Raw genomic sequence first — 16,133 nt, 5'->3', positions numbered from 1 at the left:
TGTATTTAGGCTTGCCATAACAAAGGGGTTGAATACTTATTGAAACAGGACATTTGAGTTTTTCATTTGTAATGAATTTGTAATTAACTTTGATATGATGGGGTATTGTGTGTAGGCTAGTGACACAAAATCTCAGTCAATTTAACACAACAAAATGTGGAAAAAGTCAAGGGGTGTGAATACTTTCTGAAGGTACTGTAAGTCATTTCCATTTATACTGTATGTTAGCCAGGGCGCGTGACCCAGATTGTACCCTCTGCTCAGGGCAAAACAAGTAGGCCTGCCAATCACAAATTCTGCTGGTGTCCAGACCAAATAAGGAGAATATTGTTACACTGAAGTGATTGTGTGTGATGTTGTACATTGTCCACATGGTGGCAGACTACTGTGTATGACTCACATTTCCGGAAGTAAATTATACCCAAATCTATGCGTTATTCCACACAGAAGATTTATAGAATAAACCAACTATATGAACATGCGCCATACATTTGTGAAACCAAAAATGAATATTAGACAAAACAGAGAATAGGTTATACTATAATTGAAAAAACTCAGAGAAATCATTTTTAAAAAATGTTTACCGTAGGCTAGGTAGGCTATATGCTAAACTTCACAGTGGGTTTCCAATAACATAAAAACATAACATATTAATAAATATATAGGAAACTTGAGCAACATTGTGAATTGTAAACCTTGTAAATAATCAGAAAATTAAAGTGTGCTTTGATGTGTGCAGAACCTGACGTTACTACCCTTCAGCAGTTTTATGAACTGATACATTCGCTGAATCTAAATTAAACGTCAGATCATGTCTGACACCATACCACCCTTCAGACTCCACAAGCCTACGTCCCTGGCTCTCCAACGCGTAAAACGGATCAATCCACACACGATTCGATCAAGCGGAATATGAATCACCCACTCTATCGTAGCCTAGTTGACGAAAATTAAATACGATCACGAGGTCACTATATAAGAGAGGACAGTAGGGAAAAAACATATACCAAGTTCTCATCGAGGTGAAGTTATAGGGAGAAAGTTAAAGGAGCGCAAGAACGAGAACTTCACACAGTGTTCGACATGGAGAGGTCCGTTAAACTTGCTTTAGTAATTGTAGCTATTTCCATGCTGGTTTCTTGCAACCCAACCGAAGCGTGGTACAAGCAAGTTTCCGGCCCAAGCTACTACTCTGTGGGCAGAGCTTCGGGTTTGCTGTCCGGGATCCGGAGATCACCATATGTTAGGAGGTCCGAGACCAATTCAGTGGCGGACAGCGGAGAATCTACGGTGAACAGCATCCTCTCGGGACCGAGCAGTCGACTGAATTCGGTCCTTAAATCTATGGTAAGAGGCTATATTTTATATTACTGATGTTCAATTGAGCAATGCGCATTGGAAACAGGCACTTCCTGTGGTGCGTAAAAGTGCTTAAAGGTGCGTAAAAGTTACATTTCACCGGGCACAGACAACAAGAATATTCAAAAGTAGTCCAATTATGTTTTGTTTTTTTGGTAGACTATATTTCAAACAGTTTTGACACCCTGAAACTGGATCATCATGAAGGAGCTGTCCATTCAGCACCAGCGCACCACCAAGTAGCCTACAGCCTCATTATACAGTCAAGTTTGGACTGATTAGAAGAAAACAATAAATCAAAAGGACATATTAGAATGTCAGTTTATAGTCATAAATTGTTATTTTCAAAATCCACATTTTGGGGAAATTAATCTCAAACAGCCACAAGTCTTGAACATCAACGAACTTTCTCATAATTCGCTTAATGTTGCATTATGTTGATTAAAATGTCTTGTTTTTTTTTCAGTCTATTTGTATCAAAGATATCACACCGAATCTGCAGAGCTGCGAACTTGTTCAGGATGGTTCAAGGTTATTTCAATGTAAAGCAGACGTGTTCGTGTCGCTCGACTCATTGGACTGTGTGGAAGCATGATCAGCACCGCGAACGTGGATGGACTGATAATGTTCGATGGAACCGAATGTTTCTTATTTTCACAAATATTGTGTGAAAGTCTGTTTTAGACTGCGCATGGCAGTATGCTGACTACTACTTCCCCTAACGGGTAATAGCCAAAGTGTTTGTTAAATCATATGTAATGCATAGCAATGTACATATGTATTAATTTCCTTGTTTAATGAATAAATACATCTTATATTGCACTCAAATTATTTTACCCAATTATTTCGCCCTATAGGTCAAAATGAATCCTGCTTCACACATTTGTACAATTATATATCAATCATCTATACACCTATTTGTATGTAAATGTTAAGACACATTTTAGTTAACTCAAATAGGCCATAATACAAACCACTCAAGCTTAGCATACATCTGCCGCCATCTTAAAATAATTACCAAAGACAAGTAGGCCTATACATTATTTTATTGAATTAAAAAAGACTTATAAAATGTCAAGAATACAGTCAAAATGAAGAATGTCCATCCATATTAACTTAGCTCAGTCCTTTAAATCCCTGATGACAATACAAATTAACTAAGGATATAGCTTTGAATGTCCTGAGCAACTAAATTAAGTTGGTTTTACAGATCATAACAGTAAAAATAAATGTACAAAACACAATGACAGTTTTCTGTAGTTAGTAAATATTACATATGTTAAATTATATAAAAACAAATATCCATCAATAAAATCTAGAAAGTGTCTTTAAGGCACTGATGCAGTCAAATGCACCCAGGTCAGGGCTTATAGCAATGAGACCGCCTCCAAGTTCTCCTTGATGATGGTGTCCATGACGACGTGGAAGACCACCCGTACGTTGTGGGTGTCCGTGGCAGTGGTGTAGTGGTGGTAGACAAGCTTGTTGGGGGTCCTGTTACAGGCCACAAACATGGCAGTGATGTGACGTGCAGCAGCATCCACGTCCCAGTCGGCTCCTGTATTAGGGGACGTAGCAGAGAAGTCACGTCAGTTGAGTGACATATCCAATTGAGTGACGTGTACAAGTTGAATTTCTAGTTCAATCTCCCACAATTTACTAGCCATAGGGAAGTTTGGGCAACTGCCTGATGGGCTGGTCCATCTTCAGCCCATGTTGTAGTAAATGTAGTTTTTTGTGCTGTGATCATTATTTGGCTAATGAAGGGGCCCCCAAAAAAAAAAAGCATAAATCCAGTGTTACAAATTCCATGGCAAATATATTTTCTCAGTCCTCCCCTGTCCATCTCTATAGGCTTGTAGCTTATTCCATATCTTCAACTCCATCACACGATTACAAAGACTGACTCTGGTACAAGAGTGCTGTAAGGAAACATGTTTAGTAGCAATCATGCGTCAATGGGGTTTGCGGTCCTAAAAATGAAAAACGGTGAGTCTTGCTCCTAGATATTCCTTCCTTCCTTTTTTTTTAAAACTGGATTAGCTAGATGTGTGCATGTTTCAAAATCATGGACAGACACGTGAAAGGTTTGGAAAAATCCAGTGTCTGGAGATAAATGTCTCATTTAGGCATGATGAACTGAAACTCAGTGAACAAGTGAAATTATGTTCCGTGACAAGTTCACGCAAAACAACTTGGTTCTTATAGAGTGGACAAACGGAGAGAAAACAACCCCTGCAGCTCAACTGAAGACTGAAGACCTCCATGTTAATTACCACACCTCCTGCTCTGCAGGATGAGAGTGAAATATGTTACTGTTACGGAGCCCTGAGGACCACAGAGGCTGTGTATAAGTGAGGTGTTATCGGTCTGCCATGATAACCCCCTGGCAAGACATTCTGGCTTCTGAGTGGCTGCGTCTGAAATGGTACCGTATAGACCTCTGGTCAGAAGTAGTGCACCATGTAGAGAATAGGGTAATATTAATTACAGAGAAAGAATTTTATAGGTTAGCATGTCATATTCCTTAATCCGGCATAGCCAAAAACACGACAATGTGTAAATAAGTATTGTTTATATTATTTTTAACAGAATGAGCAAACATTTTGAAAAAAACTGTTTTATATATATATATATATATCTCAATCTCAATATATATATATATATACACTGCTCAAAAAAATAAAGGGAACACTTAAAGAACACAATGTAACTCCAAGTCAATCACACTTCTGTGAAATCAAACTGTCCACTTAGGAAGCAACACTGATTGACAATAAATTTCACATGCTGTTGTGCAAATGGAATAGACAACAGGTGGAAATTATAGGCAATTAGCAAGACACCCCCAATAAAGGAGTGGTCCTGCAGGTGGTGACCACAGACCACTTCTTAGTTCCTATGCTTCCTGGCTGATGTTTAGTCACTTTTGAATGCTGGCGGTGCTTTCACTCTAGTGGTAGCATGAGACGGAGTCTACAACCCACACAAGTGGCTCAGGTAGTGCAGCTCATCCAGGATGGCACATCAATGCGAGCTGTTGCAAGAAGGTTTGCTGTGTCTGTCAGAGCATGGAGGCGCTACCAGGAGACAGGCCAGTACATCAGGAGACGTGGAGGAGGCCGTAGGAGGGCAACAACCCAGCAGCAGGACCGCTACCTCTGCCTTTGTGCAAGGAGGAGCAGGAGAAGCACTGCCAGAGCCCTGCAAAATGACCTCCAGCATGCCACAAATGTGCATGTGTCTGCTCAAACGGTCAGAAACAGACTCCATGGGGGTGGTATGAGGGCCCGACGTCCACAGGTGGGGGTTGTGCTTACAGCCCAACACCGTGCAGGACGTTTGGCATTTGCCAGAGAACACCAAGATTGGCAAATTCGCCACTGGCGCCCTGTGCTCTTCACAGATGAAAGCAGGTTCACACTGAGCACGTGACAGACGTGACAGAGTCTGGAGACGCCGTGGAGAACGTTCTGCTGCCTGCAACATCCTCCAGCATGACCGGTTTGGCGGTGGGTCAGTCATGGTGTGGGGTGGCATTTCTTTGGGGGGCCGCACAGCCCTCCATGTGCTCGCCAGAGGTAGCCTGACTGCCATTAGGTACCGAGATGAGATCCTCAGACCCCTTGTGAGACCATATGCTGGTGCGGTTGGCCCTGGGTTCCTCCTAATGCAAGACAATGCTAGACCTCATGTGGCTGGGATGTGTCAGCAGTTCCTGCAAGAGGAAGGCATTGATGCTATGGACTGGCCCGCCCATTCCCTAGACCTGAATCCAATTGAGCACATCGGGACTCGTCTCGCTCCATCCACCAACGCCACGTTGCACCACAGACTGTCCAGGAGTTGGCGGATGCTTTAGTCCAGGTCTGGGAGGAGATCCCTCAGGAGACCATCCACCACCTCATCAGGAGCATGCCCAGGCTTTGTAGGGAGGTCATACAGGCACGTGGAGGCCACACACACTACTGAGACTCATTTTGACTTGTTTTAAGGACATTACATCAAAGTTGGATCAGCCTGTAGTGTGGTTTTCCACTTTAATTTTGAGTGTGACTCCAAATCCAGACCTCCGTGGGTTAATAAATTGGATTTCCATTGATTATTTTTGTGTGATTTTGTTGTCAGCACATTCAACTATGTAAAGAAAAAAGTATTTAATAAGATTATTTCTTTCATTCAGATCTAAGATGTGTTGTTTAAGTGTTCCCTTTATTTTTTTGAGCAGTATATATATATATATACACACACACACACACCTATCTATCTCACCAGGATCCATATTGACCATACAGTTGAAGTCGGACGTTTACATACACTTAGGTTGGAGTCATTAAAACTCATTTTTCAACCACTCCACAAATTTCTTAAGAAACTATAGTTTTGGCAAGTTGGTTAGGACATCTACTTTGTGCATTAAAAGTAATTTTTACAACAATTGTTTACAGATTATATCACTGTGTCACAATTAAAGTGGGTCAGAAGTTTACATACACTAAGTTGACTGTGCCTTTAAACAGCTTGGAAAATTCCAGAAAATTATGTCATGGCTTTAGAAGCTTCTGACAGGCTAATTGACATCATTTGAGTCAATCGGAGGTGTACCTGGATGTATTTCAAGGCCTACCTTCAAACTCAGTGCCTCTTTCCTTGACATCATGGGAAAATCAAAATAAAGCAGCCAAGACCACAGCAAAGAAATTGTAGACTTCCACAAGTCTGGTTCATCCTTGGGAGCAATTTCCAAAAGCCTGAAAGGTACCACGTTCATCTGTACAAACAATAGTACGCAAGTATAAACACCATGGGACCACGCAGCCTTCATACCGCTCAGGAAGGAGACACGTTCTGTCTCCTAGAGATGAACGTACTTTGGTGAGAAAAGTGCAAAAACAATTCCAGAACAGCAAAGGACCGTGTGAAGATGCTGGAGGAATCGGGTACAAAAGTATCTATCCACAGTAAAACAAATCCTATATCGACATAACATGAAAAGCCACTCAGCAAGGAAGAAGCCACTGCTCCAAAACCGCCATAAAAAAGCCAGACTACAGTTTGCAACTGCACAGGAGGACAAAGATTGTACTTTTTGGAGAAATGTCCTCTGGTCTGATGACACAAAAATAGAACTGTTTGGCCATAATGACCATTGTTATGTTTGGAGGAAAAAGGGGGATGCTTGCAAGCCGAACAACACCATCCCAACCGTGAAGCACGGGGGTGGCAGCATCATGTTGGGGGGTGCTTTGCTGCAGGAGGGACTGGTGCACTTCACAAAATAGATGGCATCATGACAAAGGAAAATTATGTGGATATATTAAAGCAACATCAAGACATCAGTCAGGAAGTTAAAGCTTGGTCGCAAATGGGTCTTCCAAATGAACAATGACCCCAAGCATACTTCCACATTTGTGGCAAAATGGCTTATTAAGGACAAAGTCAATATATTGGAGTGGCCATGACAAAGCCCTGACCTCAATCCCATAGGAAATTTGTTGGCAGAACCCTAACCCTACCAAATACTAATTGATTGTATGTAAACTTCTGACCCACTGGGAATGTGATGAAAGAAATAAAAGCTGAAATAAACCACTACTATTATTCTGACATTTCACATTCTTAAAATAAAGTGGTGATCCTAACTGACCTAAGACAGGGAATTTTTACCAGGATAAATGTCAGGAATTGTGAAAAACTGAGTTTAAATGTATTTGGCCAAGGTGTATGTAAACTTCAGACTTCAACTGTACCTGAAGAATACACACGTGAAGAGGTCATTTTATTCTCCTCACAGCCTTATCTTAAAGCAATGGCGTTCGCTAAATCATCAGCAAAGGAATAAAACAGATTGATTATTTTAGGAATAATGCAAAATGCATAATTTCTTTGACAAGTACAATTTTACATGTTTTTGGATTGACTGATTTGGACAACAGCGAAAACTAACCAGAATTGATACCAATATATATTTTTTTTACTTTACCTTTGTAACTAGGGAAGTGGAGTCGCAAGTGCCTTCCTGAGTTTATGATCTTCTCCTGGAAGAGGTCCCTTTTGTTCATTAACAGAATCTGAAAAAGATTTGATGACAAACAATATATAATTCTGATAAGACTAGAGCTTCATTCCACAAATCTAAATAGCTAAATCAATGTCAACATTTGAACAATGAGGACATAAAGTTAATAAAATCAATAAAGATGCATGTCAAATAGTTCTGAAAGTAAACCTTTAAACACTCTCCCATACATTCCTTCTAGTGTCACTCCTGACCTATACCAACTCACATGACACACAATAGCTTCCTAGAAGAGAACCAAAAAGACTGATATAGGTTTTTCAATTCAGGGTCCACAGCTGGTGTCAAACCTGTGAAAAGCATTTTAACAAATAAACAATGCATTCAGAACTCTTCCCTTTTTCCACTGTTACATTACAGCCTTATTCTAAAATTATTTTATAAAAGGTTTTATCCTCCAATCTACACACTACCCCATAATGACAAACTGAACAGGTTTAGAAATGTTTACATATTTATAAAAACAAAAAATATATTTAAGTATTCAGAGCCTTTGCTATGAGACTCGAAATTGAGCTCAGGTGCATCCTGTTTCCATTGATCATCCTTGAGATGTTTCTACAACTTGATTGTAGTCCACCTGTGGTAAATTCAATTGATTGGACATGATTTGGAAAGGCACACGTCTTTATAAAAAGGTCCCACAGTTGACAGTTCAAGTCAGAGCAAAAGCCAAGCCATGAGGTTGAAGACAGAATTGTGTTGAGGTACAGATCTATGGAAGGGTACCAAAACATTTCTGCAGCATTGAATGTCCCCAAGAACAGTGGCCTCCATGATTTTTAAGGGAGGTGACCGAGAACCCGATGGTCATTCTGACAGAGCTCCTTTGTGGAGATGGGAGAACCTTCCAGAAGAACAACCATCTCTGCACCACTCCGCAATCAGGCCTTTATGGTAGAGTGGCCAGACGAAAGCCACTCCTCAGTGAAAGGCACATGACAGCCCGCTAGGAGTTTGCCAAAAGGCACCTAAAGGACTAATCAGACCAAGATTGAACTCTTTGGCCTGAATAACAAGCATCATGTCTGGAGGAATCCTAGCACCATCCCTACAGTGAAGCATGGTTGTGGCAAAATCATGCTGTGAGGATGTTTTTCAGTGGCAGGGACTGGGAGACGAGTCAGGATCGAGGGAAAGATGAACAGAGCAAAGTACAGAGATCCTTGATGAAAACCTGCTCCAGAGCGCTCAGGATCTCAGACTGGGGCCTAGGTTCACCTTTCAACAGGACAACGAGCCTAAGCACACAGCCAAGACAACGCAGGAGTGGCTTCAGGACAAGTCTCTGAATGTTCTTGAGTGGCCCAGCCAGAGCCTGGACTTGAACCTGATCGAACATCTCTGGAGAGACCTGAAAATAGCTGTGCAGCGACGCTCCCCATCCAACCTGACAGAGCTTGAGAGGATCTGCAGAGAATAAATGGGAGAAACTCCCAAATACAGGCGTGCAACGCTTATAGAGTCATACACAAGAAGATTGGAGGCTGTGATCACTGCCAAAGGTGCTTAAACAAAGTCCTGAGTAAAGGGTCTGAATACTTATGTAAATGTGATTTCAGTTTATTTTTAATACATTTGCAAAAATTTGTAAAAACAGTTTTTGCTTTCTCATTATGGGGTAGTGTGTGTTGATTGATGTGGGGGGAAAAAAACAATTTAATAAATTTGAGACAAAATGTGGATAAAATCAAGGTGTCTGAATACTTTCCAAATGCATTGTACATCATTAGGTTGTATGAGAAAGAGATACCAGTAACGTAACCTAAAAATGTGAAAGACAAGAGAAATGAGTTGGGAGGTTGGCCATGCCCTACCACTGTGATTGAGATATACACTGCTCAAAAAAATAAAAAGGGAACACTTAAACACCACAATGTAACTCCAAGTCAATCACACTTCTGTGAAATCAAACTGTCCACTTAGGAAGCAACACTGATTGACAATACATTTCACATGTTGTTGTGCAAATGGAATAGACAACAGGTGGAAATTATAGGCAATAAGCAAGACACCCCCAATAAAGGAGTGGTTCTCAGTTCCTATGCTTCCTGGCTGTTTTGGTCACTTTTGAATGCTGGCGGTGCTTTCACTCTAGTGGTAGCATGAGACGGAGTCTACAACCCACACAAGTGGCTCAGGTAGTGCAGCTCATCCAGGATGGCACATCAATGCGAGCTGTGGCAAGAAGGTTTGCTGTGTCTGTCAGCGTAGTGTCCAGAGCATGGAGGCGCTACCAGGAGACAGGCCAGTACATCAGGAGACGTGGAGGAGGCCGTAGGAGGGCAACAACCCAGCAGCAGGACCGCTACCTCCGCCTTTGTGCAAGGAGGAGCAGGAGGAGCACTGCCAGAGCCCTGCAAAATGACCTCCAGCATGCCACAAATGTGCATGTGTCTGCTCAAACGGTCAGAAACAGACTCCATGAGGGTGGTATGAGGGCCCGACGTCCACAGGTGGGGGTTGTGCTTACAGCCCAACACCGTGCAGGACATTTGGCATTTGCCAGAGAACACCAAGATTGGCAAATTCGCCATTGGCGCCCTGTGCTCTTCACAGATGAAAGCAGGTTCACACTGAGCACGTGACAGAGTCCGAAGACGCCGTGGAGAACGTTCTACTGCCTGCAACATCCTCCAGCATGACCGGTTTGGCGGTGGGTCAGTCATGGTGTGGGGTGGCATTTCTTTGGGGGGGGGGCGCACAGCCCTCCATGTGCTCGCCAGAGGTAGCCCGACTGCCATTAGGTACCGAGATGAGATCCTCAGACCCCTTGTGAGACCATATGCTGGTGTGGTTGGCCCTGGGTTCCTCCTAATGCAAGACAATGCTAGACCTCATGTGGCTGGAGTGTCAGCAGTTCCTGCAAGAGGAAGGCATTGATGCTATGGACTGGCCCGCCCGTTCCCCAGACCTGAATCCAATTGAGCACATCTGGGACATCATGTCTCGCTCCATCCACCAACGCCACGTTGCACCACAGACTGTCCAGGAGTTGGCGGATGCTTTAGTCCAGGTCTGGGAGGAGATCCCTCAGGAGACCATCCGCCACCTCATCAGGAGCATGCCCAGGCATTGTAGGGAGGTCATACAGGCACGTGGTGGCCACACACACTACTGAGCCTCATTTTGACTTGTTTTAAGGACTTACATCAAAGTTGGATCAGCCTGTAGTGTGGTTTTCTACTTTAATTTTGAGTGTGACTCCAAATCCAGACCTCCATGGGTGTCACGTCCTGACCAGTATAAGGGTTATTTGTTATTGTAGTTTGGTCAGGACGTGGCAGAGAGTATTTGTTTTATGTGGTTCGGGGTGGTGGTTTATTTAGTAGGGCGTTTGATTTATTATTTCCGTTTTTTTGGGGGTAATGTTCTATGTTTGTATTTCTATGTGGTCTCTGGTTTTTTGTATTTCTATGTCTGGTTTATTGGGGTTGGACTCTCAATTGGAGGCAGGTGTTTTCTCGTTGCCTCTGATTGGGAGTCCTATATATGGGTATGTGTTTGGTTTAGTGTTTGTGGGAGATTGTTTCTTGTTTTGCATGTGTGAGCCTTACAAGACTGTTTTGTTGTTCGTGAGTTCTTCGTTTTTGTTATTTTGGTGTTCACTTTATTTAAAATAAATATCAAGATGAGCATCCACATTCCTGCTGCGTTTTGGTCCTCCATTCCCGACGACAACCGTTACAGTGGGTTGATAAATTGGATTTCCATTGATTATTTGTGTGATTGTGTTGTCAGCACATTCAACTATGTAAAGAAAAAAGTATTTAATAAGATGTCATTCATTCAGATCTAGGATGTATTAGTGTTCCCTTAATTTTTTTTTAGATCATACATATATATGTATACACACACATGCACACATATATCGTATGTATATACACACATATATATGTATGTATGTATATATGTATGTATATATACACATATATGTATGTGTATATGTATATACACGTGTACATACATACACACATCAAAAATAAGACTTTACTGAGTTAGAGTTCATAAGGAAATCAGTCAATTTAAATGCATTCATTAGCCCCAAATCTATGGATTTCACATGTGCATCTGTTGGTCACAGATATCATAAAAAAATGTGGGCGTGGATCAGAAAACCATTCAGTATCTGGTGTGAGCACCATTTGCCTCATGCAGCACGACACATCTCCTTTATATATAGAGTGGATCAGGCTGTTGATTGCAGCTTGTGGAATGTTGTCCCACTCCTCTTCAATGGCTGTGTAAAGTTGGATATTGGCGGGAACTGGAACGCGCTGTTGTACACCTCAATCCACAGCATCCCAAACATGCTTAATGGGTGACATGTCTGAGTATGCAGGCCATGGAAGAACTGGGACATTTTCAGCTTCTAGGAATTGTGTACAGACCCTTGCAACATGGGGCCGCGCATCATCATGCTGAAACATGAGGTGATGGCGGCAAATGAATGGCACGACAATGGGCCTCAGGACCTCGTCATAGCATCTGTGCATTCAAATTGCCATCGATAAAATGCAATTGTCTTTTGTGGTGGTTAATTTCTGCATTACCAAATGACGAGAGAGAAACTTCACACACCAGTCAGTTATTATTAAAGATGTAGTTTAAGTATAAGAGCTTTGCAATAGCACTGACGTTCAATGATGCACCATTTCTAATGAACCATTGAAAGTGACAACACAAAAGTACAAATATCTTTTATAGCCAAGATACACCCCTCTCAACCTACATGACGAACAATAGATACATAGAATGGTTACAAGGTTAAGATTTGTATGTAAGGGTATCTATAATACATAGCAGACAGTTACTGCTGTGTCAACAGTTTATTGTATAGACCAGTGTCTGGCCCTCCTACTCCAAACTGGAACCGTCTAGCACAAAAACACCAACTCATCCAATGGCATAACTCAATTGTCAACTCTAGATACTCCCATCTCAAGTAAAACCCCTTCTTGACCCCACTTCTGGACAAGCTCACTGAGGGGAGTGAGTCTCTAGGTCATATACTATCCCAGGATAAGTGCAACATCAGAGAGGACATGGTTCCATACACTGCCATACACCTCCCCCCAATGCCAAACGAGGGAGTGACTTGCGCACAGACATTGTGGAGACAAGTAATTGTTTCTCCATTAATCATGCCATCCCTTCACATGGTTTAAGAATAGGTAAAGACACATTCACATATAAAGACAAGGTTCCATCCTGTCCTCTTCCCTTTCTGATATTCTGCATAACACCAGATGCATGTAAAAGACAAGTCTGACCTCTCCCCTCTCTGGGACCCAGGTGACTGAGCCCCAGCTGAGGGAAGAAGTGCAACTGCCGACACCAGAGTCCAAAGGAATACATTCTAATAACAGGTATACCACATAAGCATATTATGCAGATAAGACATCTTAATTATCTATGTTACCCAACTAATTCTGATTCATTCGCCACACTGTTGTCTATAGCTTATGCCTGCTCATAGCTTATGCCTGCTCATACCATAACCATCGCCACCATAGGGCACTGTTCACAACAGTGACATCAGCAAAACGCTCACCCACACAATGCCATACACGTGGTCTGCGGTTGTGAGGCTGGTTGGACATACTGCCAAATTCTCTATAACGTTGGAGTCGGCTTATGGTAGAAAATTAACATTCAATTCTCTGGCAACAGCTCTGGTGAACATTCCTACAGTCAGCATGCCAATTGCACACTCAATCAAAACTTGAGACATCTGTGGCATTGCGTTGTGTGACAAAACTACACATTTTAGAGTGGCCTTTTATTGTCCACAGCACAAGATGCACCTGTATAATGATCATGCTGTGTAATCAGCTTCTTGATATGCCACAACTGTGGATGGAGTATCTTGGCAAACGAGAACTGCTCACTGTAAACATTTGAGAGAAAAGCTTTTTGTGCACATGGAACATTTCTGGGATTATTTTATTTCAGTTCATGGAACCTGGGACCAACACTTTACATGTTGCGTTTCTATTTTTGTTGAGCGTAATTAACGACAGAAAACACCCGCGACTGAAAACTGATTATGACTCACATCCACAGTCCAAACGTCTTTTACAACCTTTTAGTCTAAACGAGACAAATTAAAACAAGCTCGTTACACGCTTTTTATAAAACAGTCCTCCCGGCCTCAGCGCTGAACTGAGATCACCTCAATTATGCCCCTTGTGTGGTAATTGCCTGTGTCTGAGGCAATTAGAGGCAGTTGTGCCGCCTGCGGCTGGCTGGGTAGAGGTGGTTAGCAGGAGGCACTCTGGGGACTCCATGGGCTTTAATTACATCCACTGGGCTGCCCTCAGCAGGTCACAGCGTTGTGCTTTTATTTAACCTTTATTTATACAGCTCAGTCAATTAAACACCATGATGCGATGGCGACATGTTTGAACGTTGTGGAAAGTTCAGAAGGAGCTGTGTCATGTGGAACAGAAAGGCCTCTCGGACGTGTAGAATAAGGAATCATGTCAGCTCCATATGTGATATGCCTGAACTTGGCCCTGGACTCTGCAACACCGCATAGACAGCCCCAAGCACGTGACATTGGGAGTACAGGAAGATGTTTCCTCTAAAACCACTGTTCCAGGGACATATTATTTTCTCCCCATAATTGAAATAAGGTAAGAATTGGGTGGTATGCTAATCTAATGCTTGATCTGTCATTAAGGGCAACTTCTACCTGCAGCTGAATGTGGGTAACTGGAAGTGGCCAGAGGAGAAACCATCACTAAGGTGGACAAAGTAATTTGTAACCTTGATTGGGTGTGTAATGGTTTTACTTAAGAGTGACAATGTTTGGGAAAGGCAATCAGTTCGGAGGACTGTGTTAAGACAGAAATGTGTTACGTAGGTGTTGTCAGACAATCACCATGTGAAAACTTACCAATGAGGTACTTCTGAAAACTATGTTGGTGCAGATGGAGGTAAAGAGTTCAAGGCTCTCTTGTAGTCGGTTCTAAGAGGGATATGAACAGAGTGAGCAAGCACGAGCATGACAGAGATAAAAGGGGTGTGGGGGAGATTAAGAAAATCAATGATACTGGACATAGAAGATCTAAACAAAGTTTCACTCAATCTGTCAGATATGACTTCAAATCTAGATGGTACCATACACAACTTTAGGCCATTCTACTGGTTTGTTACATTGTTCTGACGTAGAGAAGGTACTGTAGTGTACACAACATCCCCCTCTACTTTTTAATCAAAGCTGAGACTGAACAGCTCTAACTCCCATACCTTCTGCTAAATGGTATACTATCTATTACCATAGAGCGGTCCTCCATCAGGGTCATGTCGTAGTCACTGAGCGCCACAACAAACAGTAAGGCCCGGACACAGTCAAAGTAGCTGAGCCACTTCCTCCTCTTGGTCCGCTGGCCGCCCACATCATACATCCTGTAGGTAGGCAGACAGACAACTTTATTCACAACTTAGAGACATGAGGTGACAGAACAAATTAACAGGCTACAGTTTCTGGTGTCAATCATTTAATTTCCAAAGACTTATAAAATATGTACATCACCCTCAACAAGGGATATTGTAAGTTTGAGGTTGAAAAGGTTGAAAGCACTGAAGCAAAACACCTTAAATAGTGTATGAACGATGGACAGACTTCATATAACTGAAGTAAATCTGAAGAAAGATTTGACAGATTGGTACAGTCACTTGGGGAGAGTTATTGGCAGCAGTGTCCAGATGCAACATGTGGTAAAAATGTTTTTATTTATTTCATGTCACTGTTAATAACAACTTAAATTTCACTAATTATATCCTGTGTCATCTTGAAATGTGATTAACATAAATGAAGCAAAATAACTTACAGATCCATTCAAATGCATGAAAATAGTCCAGAATGTTCAACATAATTGACTGGAAAAATAAACGAAATAACTCCACAACCGCCCATCACAAATGTTTCCAACTTCCACATTTCATTGATTTGTCCTTCTGTCCACACAAGGTGTCAGGTACAAGGGAAATGAGAGTTCCAGAATCAATGTGATTCTCCACTCCAATTCTCCAGTTCCACCTTGGGACTTAAAACATATGTCTCCACATCAGCTCACACTTCCCATCTATAGTGAACAAAAATATAAAATGCAATAAATTCAAAGACTTTACTGAGTTACAGTTAGATATGAATCTGTTGGTCACATATCTTTTTTTTTTTTTAAAGATATATGTGTGGATCAGAAAACCAGTCAGTATCTGGTGTGACCACCATTTGCCTCATGCAGGCGACATCTCCTTTGCATAGAGCGGATCAGGTTTGTGGCCTGTGGAATGTTGTTCCACTCTTCAATGGCTGTGTTTAGTTTCTGGATATTGGCGGGAACTGGAAGACGCTGTCGTACACATCAATCCAAAGCATCCCAAACATGCTCAATGGATGACATGTCTGGTGTGTATGCATGCCATGGAAGAACTGGGACATTTCTCAGCTTCCAAGAATTGTGTACAGATGCTTCTGACATGGGGCCGTGCATTATCATGCTGAAACATGTGGAGTTATGACAAGACAATGGTCCTCAGGATCTCGTCACAGTATCGCTGTATATTCAAAATTGCCATCGATAAAATGCAATTGTGTTCGTTATCCGTAGCTTATGTCTGCCCATACCATAAACCCACCATAGGGCACTATTCACAACGATGACATCAGCAAACCGCTCGCCCA

The 16,133-nt window shown here is 42.0% G+C and overlaps 1 protein-coding gene across 2 annotated transcripts in view; it reads right to left on the bottom strand.

Moving 5' to 3' along the window:
• Positions 1-2,388: 2,388 nt before the first annotated feature.
• The window catches only part of LOC106606440 (guanine nucleotide-binding protein G(o) subunit alpha), a 31,990-nt gene continuing 18,245 nt past the window's right edge, over positions 2,389-16,133 (bottom strand). Inside the window, exons 7-10 of one of the 2 annotated variants that reach the window (XM_014202653.2) lie at positions 14,722-14,851; positions 14,340-14,411; positions 7,343-7,430; positions 2,389-2,917 (exon numbers count right to left, since the gene is read on the bottom strand). In XM_014202653.2, the coding sequence (XP_014058128.1) occupies positions 2,727-2,917; positions 7,343-7,430; positions 14,340-14,411; positions 14,722-14,851 (481 nt within the window). In that variant the 3' untranslated portion in view covers positions 2,389-2,726. Of the gene's footprint in view, positions 2,918-7,108; positions 7,179-7,342; positions 7,431-14,339; positions 14,412-14,721; positions 14,852-16,133 lie in introns of those variants that run through there. The other variant, XM_045721303.2, reaches the window with a different exon arrangement.

This window comes from Salmo salar, chromosome 06 (assembly GCF_965601325.2).
Source record: "Salmo salar chromosome 06, fSalSal1, whole genome shotgun sequence".
Lineage (NCBI taxonomy): Eukaryota > Metazoa > Chordata > Actinopteri > Salmoniformes > Salmonidae > Salmo > Salmo salar.
Note: the sequence above shows the minus strand (reverse complement) of the source record. Positions and strands in the feature narration are given on the sequence as shown.